General features: G+C 40.3%; 1 protein-coding gene across 2 annotated transcripts; it reads right to left on the reverse strand.

Moving 5' to 3' along the window:
- Positions 1–685: 685 nt before the first annotated feature.
- Positions 686–6,085, reverse strand: LOC149842549 (tubby-like F-box protein 8). Of its 2 annotated transcripts, none has more exons than XM_089999270.1 (4): positions 5,505–6,085; positions 5,296–5,383; positions 2,282–2,402; positions 686–1,604 (listed from the first exon to the last, which is right to left on the reverse strand). In XM_089999270.1, the coding sequence occupies exons 1-4, from the start codon at positions 5,832–5,834 to the stop codon at positions 851–853; spliced, it is 1,293 nt and encodes a 430-aa protein (XP_089855396.1). In that variant the 5' UTR covers positions 5,835–6,085; the 3' UTR covers positions 686–850. The 2 variants fall into 2 exon arrangements, with proteins under 2 accessions (XP_089855396.1, XP_089855397.1); XM_089999271.1 differs by having other exon boundaries at positions 686–1,565; positions 5,505–6,081.
- Between the last annotated feature and the right edge of the window lie 3,530 nt (positions 6,086–9,615).

The raw sequence follows: 9,615 nt of genomic DNA on the forward strand, positions 1-9,615 counted from the left end.
ATTTCTTTTGTGGTTCATAAAGATGAATACATGATTCAAATCACCAATCATTACTTATCCACATGAATGGATGCCCACATGCATGCACACCCAACTTCCTGAAAATTAAGACAATTTTTTTTTAGATAAAGAAAAATGAATATAAGTTATTGATTATCACACTGTTTTGGATAAGACCAACCCCCCCCCCCCCCCCCCCCCCCCCCCTGCCAAGAGACATCATCATACTTTATTTGAATTACACGTTCTAGAGTCTAGTCCAATCTTTACTTTCTGTAAGTGCAATCCCAGAATGCCCTGCATCTGCAACCAAAGGATGCTGCCACAAAAATAGTCGTAGTATGGGAAATTCTGAACTGGGGTCACCATGATGATGGCCGCTCAACCTATAAATGGACATTATCTGTGCACATCACTTAAGAAACAGGGAACTCACTTTCTTGGGAATGAAGTCACTGAAATCAAGGTGGGCTATGGAGTATGGATCATGAAAGTGAGGGATCCCCACTTTTGGTGGGGTCCATGGACTTACCCCAAGAACCAAGTTAGGCAGCACAGAGAGTGGGACCCACATCATCTGAAGAGAGATCAATGAACAGCATCCTAGGCAACCATTGCAAGAAAAAGCAACTGCACAAAGGATAATCTGTCCTGCTACCAATTCCAACATGTCTTCTCTACACAGTTTCAGAAATGGAAAATTCATTCAAACCACATTCATTTTGCACATCTGTGGTGAAAATCCTATCGCCAACCTTTTCCAAGCAATTACTGGAACAGTTTTGAGTACAACATTTATGTGTTCCTACCATAACAGTCATGAAACTTACAGTATACATTCCATAAGATTTCATTCACAAGCCAACTTGGTGTCAAAGCTGCTCAGACAAATCCCGAATGCCTGAAATGCCGAAAGTGGATAACGGTAATCCATGGTGAAGATGTCCTTCCCAATCTTGCCAAACTGTAGCAGTATCTTGTCATGCTCACTTGCTCCAGCACTCTGAGAGGTCCCAGCAGTGGCTGGCTCCGGTGACTCTGCAGCAGCAATCAGCTGGAAATTCTTCACAGAAGCCACTGTGACACGCCCACGGAAGTTCAAGCACCAGCATTGTAGCTGTTCATGCCACCTAGGTGCCTTGTTCTTCATTACCAACAGACCATCCTTCCGACCCTCCTTCCCAACCATATCCACAGATATTTCTGAAAATCGGGCACTACTGGCAAACCGAGCACTGCTGACAAATGAATCTGTTGGACCCAGCTCTCTCCCGACAATGTGATCCATAGAGTGAGACAAGGAGATGCTAGAGAAGGACTCCTCTATGGAGCAAGGAAGCTCTGCGTAGTATGGAACACAACCTCCAGGCTCAAGGGCAGAAGATGGGATGTAGTGCATGGTGCAGCGCATGCGCCTTGGCCCCCGTGTGCCAAGCATATTAAGCTCGTAGGCTATATGAGCAATGCCATAGCTACCAGCAGGCACCTTAGGAGAGACCTTCCTGGAGTAGAATCTCCGGCTTGACCTGCCTGTGGACATCACAGACCCGGTACATGGGGGCTGGCTGTCAAAGAGAGCAAATTTTGTGCCTAAAAAGTTTGATCTGTAAACAAAACAAGTCCAACAACAGTGTGTATGAGAAAAGGCCCTGAAGTGCACACTCTCAACTTTGACGAGTAGTGATGAAGTGGATCAACTTCTTGCCCTAGAATGTGCTTAGCCATGAACCAACTAATCTGGTACCAGATCAAGATTTAGAACACCTACATCTAAGAGTTTTCTGAAAAGGATAAGGGTTCTACTTTGCTGGTCAGAGCAGGTTCCCGTAGAAAGGACTTGTCCAGGGGCCTGGATTAAACACATGGGCCCCACACAAGGTCTGATACAGACATAATCAAACTGAGCTGTTCACAAGGGTATGCAGCATAATCTCCCATGAAACAAATTATATGACAGATTATCTCCATCACCAACCATGAAAATTGCTCATATGGAACAATAAGGAAGGCCATGCTTTAGCTACTAAATTGGGTTTCTGCAAGAATGATGTAAGTTTTCAGGAAGAAATCCTGGGACAATTCAGAGGTGTAAATATGTTCATGGCTGTCATGGTTATTGAAATAATTTAGACTTTGACATTGTTATTGATATCAAGTACTAAGATAAATATTAACTATTAAGACATGTGTCCATGGTCAGAAAAATCAAACAGTGAAAAATACAAGGCTGTGGTTACGGAATTTGAAGATGACAAAATGGATTTCCTGCTTATCTTCATACCTTAATTTTCCCATGTAGCTGCTACTGTTTCGGGATATGTCCTCTGCATCCATTGATATAATGTACTCTGCATGAGTAGGGCGTCTGACTTTTTTTGCAGCAAGTAGAAATTTCCCATTCTCTGAAACAAACAGATAATGTTAGACAACAAAATGAGAAAATACCCTCGCACAAATAAGATAACTGGAAAACTTAACGAGTCTATCATGACGCTAGCTGACACACTCTCTATCCCTTGACCCAAGGAAGGCCATATGAAAGTCATGTTTCCAAGTCCTACAATTGGGTTGATATTTACTTTATTAGTAAACTCAATTAATAAAACAGACTGGGGCATCAACATAATAAGGAAATAAGGTGACAAATTCCAAGATCTGTCAACATTTCTCCAGTTCAACAATATTTTAAGTTCACCAAGTTATTTGCTTGAATTGAAAATAGACATTTTATTACTCTGGATAGACTAAGTCTGTCATTCTTGAATAGCTATCTCTAAGACAAAGTTACAACTGAGTAAAATCTAGATGTGCTAGAACTTTTTGATATTCAACAACAAGAAATAATAGGAGAGAAACAGCAGCAACATTTATCTCTTAAAGTACTCTTGCACCCTAAACCTCAGCCTGAACAAGGATGGATTTATACCCGAGTGACTGAAGAATATGCCAAATTGTGAACAGCATTCTGATAAAAGCTAACTAGGCTATCCAAACAACTTTTATGGCAAAGCTGCAGGATTCTCCTTGCCATGCTTGAATAAAAGCTCAAGTTGGACATTCCATCTGCCTACTACCGCAACTTATAGGAACATGAATCTCTCTCTCTCTCTCTTTCTCACACACACACACACACACACACACACACACACACACACACATATGCACAAGTAGGTTCAGGTGCAGCTTCATCTCAAAATTGAAAAACTAGTCATCTTATGTCAGCAATTCTAAATGGTACACACCTTAAAACAACACTAATTGAGATTTTAGCATGTAAACATACAAGTTTGAGACAAATAACCAATCAATGCACCACATTAGTGAGGCAGCTACATTTAAGCAACCAGCTATTCCCCAATGAAGAAGAATTCACTTAAGGAATTATGTCAAATAAAATACAGCATTGCATTAGGACTTAGCTGTCACACAGAAATCATCTTTCAACCATGCAATAACCAATAAGCTGTCCAAGTGTGAAGGTTATCCACCATTATCTGATGTAAAACATCTGCTATTGCTCTCTTATTCCTTTTAATTTTTTCTTTCTTTTCTTGAGAGGCATGGTGAATGCTAAGTTGCCCAGAACAAGTGTGCAAACATCAAAGATTAAAAATAAGCTCTTCAATTCACTCCTGCCATGTCACATAATCACTAGCTAAAAATCCAAGGGTAAGATTCAACTTTTTTGAAATTTCCTCATCTACATACATAGAATTTCTGATGGTTTATTTTATCAATCGTCCCAGAATATTTCTTGCTCACTATATCCAGAACCATGGAAATCAAACCGAACATACCAGTTACCACATTCACCAGAAAAGCAAACTAATCTGAGTCAATTACAAGCAACTCCATTTGGCTCTTTTGTATTAATTGTTTCATAACCTAATTTATGGGGAGTCTATTTGAATCTGCCACAAATCAATCAAGTGAAATAGCAAACCTTACATTCAATAGACATTTCTTTAAATGAAGCTCATAAAATAGGGCCTCCTTTGTTTTAGTTGTCCAACACATGGAGGACCTTACGCCAGGTGGCACTGCAAGCTTCCCTTCAGATGATACCTTCAGATAATAATGCATCCAAATACTACAGTGGCAGCAGCCCCCTACCCACCACCTAAAAATACAGCAAATGTGCCGGACGCAAGATGCTAGTCCAATGACGATAACACTGAAACTTCAAGGAAGTCAAATTACAAAACCAAGCAGGGAAGATCAACTCATCTCCTTTTCTAAAGTTTGAAGCATGGCCAATTTTATGATGGGAATTAACAGTGTAACAGCTTTTGTCCACTGGTTCCTGGAAATTGCTGTTGGAACCAGTTTGTTGCACGTTTTCAACATCAAACAGCATTAGCATTAAGAAATTTCGTGTTTTCAAAAGGTCAAAGGGGGAACGTGCGAGACTTTGAAGCCACCAACTAAACAGACTTTTTTTTTATCTCTCTACATCTGCCCATCGTTACAAGGCACCAGACAATTCTATCAGTTTGAGTGTTAAACCATTTTCAAAAAACCTCAAAAAAGTTTTGTAGAATCTGATAGGCAAATGGTTAATTTATACAAGATCAAAACCAGCAGATTTACTCAGTTCTCGGGGGGCTTGAATCACCATCAGCGTACCCCAATTCTTGGTTATTCCGATCATGATGCCAACTTAAGATTCTTCCTTTCATTATGCACATTCGCTCAGCATTTCAACTCCTAGAGACGTAGATCCATGAGAAGAGAAAAGATGCACCGTGCATTTGCACATGCTTACTATAAAATTGAAACGATAAGTTACAGGAAAAAAGCACCCATCACAAGTCATCCCACGAGGATCGTTCGGATATTCACGCATAGACCTAACAAACAAAACAAATTTGGGAAAGCTGAACCAAGAAAGAAACACAATGGTAAGGTGGAGCTTCATTTTTAGGCATAAAAGGAACGTTTTCCAACTTACCCCGATTAAACCAACCAAAAACTTCATCTACATAGTCACAATAAACAAATCAAGCCATGAATTTGCAAACACATCCACAGAAACAAATATGCACATTCAATCCCAACAGCCTATCAAGGATTAACAAAACTCCTTCCACCCCACAAACCACAAGGATCCTTTTTTTCCTGTCCGTACGCCATCATAAATAAGAGACATAATTTCCCCTTCCATTCTTTTCCAACCTCTGAAACCAAAGAAAGCAAACACCCAAAACTCCAAAAGAACCAAAGAGAGCAAACAGATACCCAGGAAAACAAAAACCAAAGAAGGTAAAAGAGAAAGAAAGAGGGAAGATAGCTCACCAGGGCTAAGACCCAAGTAGAGATGGTAAGTAGACGCCCCTTTGTTCCTCTTTATGTAACACTGAATCGGTCCGCTCCTTGGCCCCGGCTGCCAGATCCAAATCCTCAAATCACCACCAACTCAAAATAAAGCAGAGAGAGAGAGAGAGAGAGAGAGAGAGAGAGAGAGAGAGAGAGAGAGAGAGAGAGAGAGAGAGAGAGAGAGCAACCTGCTTAAGGGAGAGGGGGAAAGTGAGCTTGGCGCAGAGCTCGGGGGCAGCGACGACCGCCTTGCACATCTGGCGCCAGGAGCGGCAGACGGCAGCGCAGGCGACAACGTTCCGGCGTGCTGGCCAGGAGCTCTCGCTCGCCTCCAGCCGCTTCATCATGTCCCTCAGCAGCTCCGGCGGCATACCCGACCAGCAACCCTCCTCCTTCCCCTCCATGTCCACCTGCCGCCGCCGCTCATCCTCCTCCTCCGACGGCCTCACCACCCTCGACTCCATGCTCCTCCTCGACAGGCTCCCCAGCCCATCCCTCCATATGCTCCTGAACGACATCTTATCTCGCTCTCTAGACCTCGCCGGAAACCGCCATGGACGCCGATAACGGGCGGTTTTGAACGATAAGAACGTTGGGGTGTTGAGATTTTGTGGAGAATGGTGTGATGGTTTTCAGCAAGGAATGAAACCAGACTGGTTTTGAAGGGCAGAGAGAGAGAGGGAGAGAGAACAAAAAGCAAAATGAGAAGGTGATGATGGTGTGTGGATGTGGATGCTTTTACACTTGTTCGGTGCCTTCCTCTCCCTCTCTCTCATACTCTTTGAATTGTTTTTTTCACCTACTTTTTTGAACCTCTTTCTCTCTCTTTCTTTTTTCTTGTTTTATTGGCTACCACCTTTTTTTTTTTAATAAATATTTAATTAAGCTGAGAGGAATTTATTGTTTCACCCTTTTCAGTGATCTTATTGACCCAATTACCCTTAAGTGCCCAGGGGTTGGTAGTATGTGAAGATTGATTCACTTGCTGCAGAATGTGTGGGTGGACTTGACTTAAGTTTACTTTGACAGAGTCTAGCTGAGCCTTTTTGACCAAGTCTTGACGGGTTGGTATCGAGGTTTTGAGCCTTAATGGATTGGGAGCCAAGAGTAACTGGTTCTTCTAGTCAACGTGGCTATGGCCAATAACATATAGAGCAACTCAAAGCCAAGGTTCAACTTGACTATATAGGTTCGAGTAAGTAAGACTTGTTGAAGCCCAAGTCATTGGTTTTGTAATCAAGCAAAGAAAGTTTAACTTTGAAAATTTTGAGAAAGAAGTTGAAGGCTTGCTTGAAGTTCTACAAAAATGAAATGGAACCTTTACTGGGTCGAAGTCCACGTCAAGTTCAAGAGAGCTTGTCATAGCTAACACGGTCAAACTAGGGCTGGTAAACAAGTAGAACGAACCAAAGAGAGAGTGTGCAAACTTATCTCATTCTTGTGGCGAGCCAAGCCAATCTCAAGCTCATGGCTAGGCTAAGTTGAAGTTGGTATATTCATGAAAAAAACACTTAGCCAAAAATAGAAAATAATAGAATTTGGACTCCAAATCTCTTAAACCAGGTTCGAACTAGCTCATTTGCAAAACAAATACATTGTTTAGAAATTCTAAATAACAGAATTTGAACTCTACAATGATTGCTTTCTAGCCAAACCCTTCAACCATAGTCACAATCATTGTTAGTATTTTTGAAAAACCTTGCAAATTTATTGCAAGATTTTTTTTTAGAACTGATTACAACCTTGAAGAAATACAGTATTTTCAAAATATTACCTATTTTAAAAATATCACATCTTTATTGTAATATTATCTCATTATTTACATGATATTTATATTTTTATACTTTTAATGTTTTTATATTTCATTTTGTATTTTTAAAATTTAAATATGTTGATGTTTTCCTGAGATTTTGTCAATTAACAAATCGTTTAATTGATTGCATGGCTTTCTCTTATGAAGAAAATCTCGATAATGATAGTTGTGACCATGCTTCAAGTATTTACACAGATATTTATTACTAGTTAATTAGCCAAGCTGAACACCTGTTATTATTTTCTTTTGGCTTACCAATTTATTTTACAAGTATGAATGAGCTCTTAAGGGCTTTCCCAACCCTAATTCAAACTTTTAAACGTAAAAAAAAAAAAGAGGATATTTATACCTTTATAAACTCTGAAAAGGATATGATGGTCATTTGAGATAATATGGAGGACAGGGAGTTAATGCAAAGCATTGGCCCATCTTAACATTGCCTGTGTAATCTGTCCTGAGGTTGTCCCTACAAACTGCGAAAATTACGTCGAAGGCCCCGTGATTTTTCGGTCGTGCGATTTAGACAGATTTCTAAGTCATAAACATTATCCTTCCCTTCTTTTGTCCATTTCGAGATCCTCGCTCGGAAATCCTTTATTTCTAAAGGATACTTCAGTCAAAATCTTGTATTTTTTAAAGTTTCTAACCCTTGCTTATAGGGGTATCAACGGGTCTGGTTTACCCTGACCCGACCCTAACCAAACCCTATAGGGTCCTGGTATGATGCTAAATAATAAAACCCGATTAAGACCCAGTTTGGATCCGAAGGTCTGATTAATACATCGACCTGGTTATAGTTTGTAAAATTTTATACCAGACCTAAACCCGACCCGAGTTTGGATTAAGATCCACAAATTTTCAATGTAAAAATGCTAAAAATTATGATTTTACTGCGTAAGGTCCCAGTCTGGTACATGTATTTCTTATCGGATTAGGCTATGCTTTTTTTTTTATAGTAGACTCGATTATACCCCATCGGAGCTTGATATGATATCATGCCCGAAAACTGAGTCTGAACCAAACCCGACCCGTTGACACCTCTAATTGCATCCAACGGCATAACGAAGAGGACACGGGAGGAACCTGGAGACGGCTCTAAAGAATATTTTGAAAATACCAAAAATGACCACCACATTGACTTGTGCACGCAAGCTTTCAACGTTGTGCAGCTTCCCTCACAACCACCACATTGACTTGCGAAGGTTCCATGAATCTTCCCCACGTTCTTTTTTTTTAATTATTTTACCAATGAAAGCAAGGCCTACGTTTGCCTAAAATTTTAAACAAGGACCTACTTTTGCCCAAAATTTCAGGCATACCTCACATTCTTCAGACAATAGTTTTTTTTGATATAGAAAGCTGGGGTTAGGCAAACCCCTAGCTGTTTATGAAGAGAATATTAACATAATTACAAGGAAGGAATCCAATCCGAGTTCCTGTTACACCAGTGTTTATGCATGGTGCTCTGTTACAGCCATGGTCGCTAAGGTTCTTGCTAAGACATTAGACTCTGGACCAAACTTCTATCAAACATCCATGTATAATCGATGCATCAGTGAAAAGCATGTGGCCATCAGCTACACCCCTTCCTTCAAAGTATTTGTTAATAAGACTCACCTGATCTTTCCTTGAGATTTCGATGATGATTCGAGAAGAGTCTGAAATGAAAATTAAGATCTTCACTCATCCTTGAAAGCCCGTCCATGAGACCTAGAACTATCGACTATCCAACCAGCTGAGACCAACCTGCCTTGTGAATCAAATATATATGGCATACCAGATCTGCCATTGATTCTTGTAAGAGCTGTAAATGTTAAACTTTCAACCAGTGAACAAGGGTTGGATCCCGTCCATCTCCAAAGTGTTGGATGCTTCACATCACTACTTATCCGTATCATATGTTCACGCATTGCCCAAAAAACACATTTGCTGAATCTTCAATGAATACAACAAATATAATTAGGAAGGTAGGAATTGTATGAATGAAATATGTTAAACGAAGCTTCACAAAGTCGGGAATCCAAAAGAAAGACAACAGGTTTGTATACAGAAAAAACACAAAAATCTCTTTGGGTCACACCACTAACGAGCCCACGGATGTTCCAAGCAATGATCTTCATAAGAAGGGAAATGAATAGGCCCAAGGGAACGAAAGTCACCCCCTTTCCTCGACATATCCTTAGGGTGCACAACAAGTTCAGAAACTCTGTCAGCTACCTTTCCAAGAGGACTCACAGTAGAGAAATCAACATGGTAATTAATAGCAAGGACTTCATCATTTCTATCAGTGAGCTGCATCACATCGGGGGTCAATGAACCAGGAATAACGCAACAAGATGAATTTAACAGGCTGAGCTAACGTGAGATGGGTGGTGGGAGTTAATTTAATCACCATTTTTTCTTGATAAGAAACATTCTTCTGCTTTGGGGGTGGAGAAATATTTTCTATCAAATATATACTTTTTAGAAAAACTTTTTTAGAGAAA

This window comes from Nuphar pumila, chromosome 3 (genome assembly GCF_984573655.1).
Source record: "Nuphar pumila chromosome 3, dmNupPumi1.hap1.1, whole genome shotgun sequence".
In the NCBI taxonomy this organism is placed as follows: Eukaryota; Viridiplantae; Streptophyta; class Magnoliopsida; order Nymphaeales; family Nymphaeaceae; genus Nuphar; species Nuphar pumila.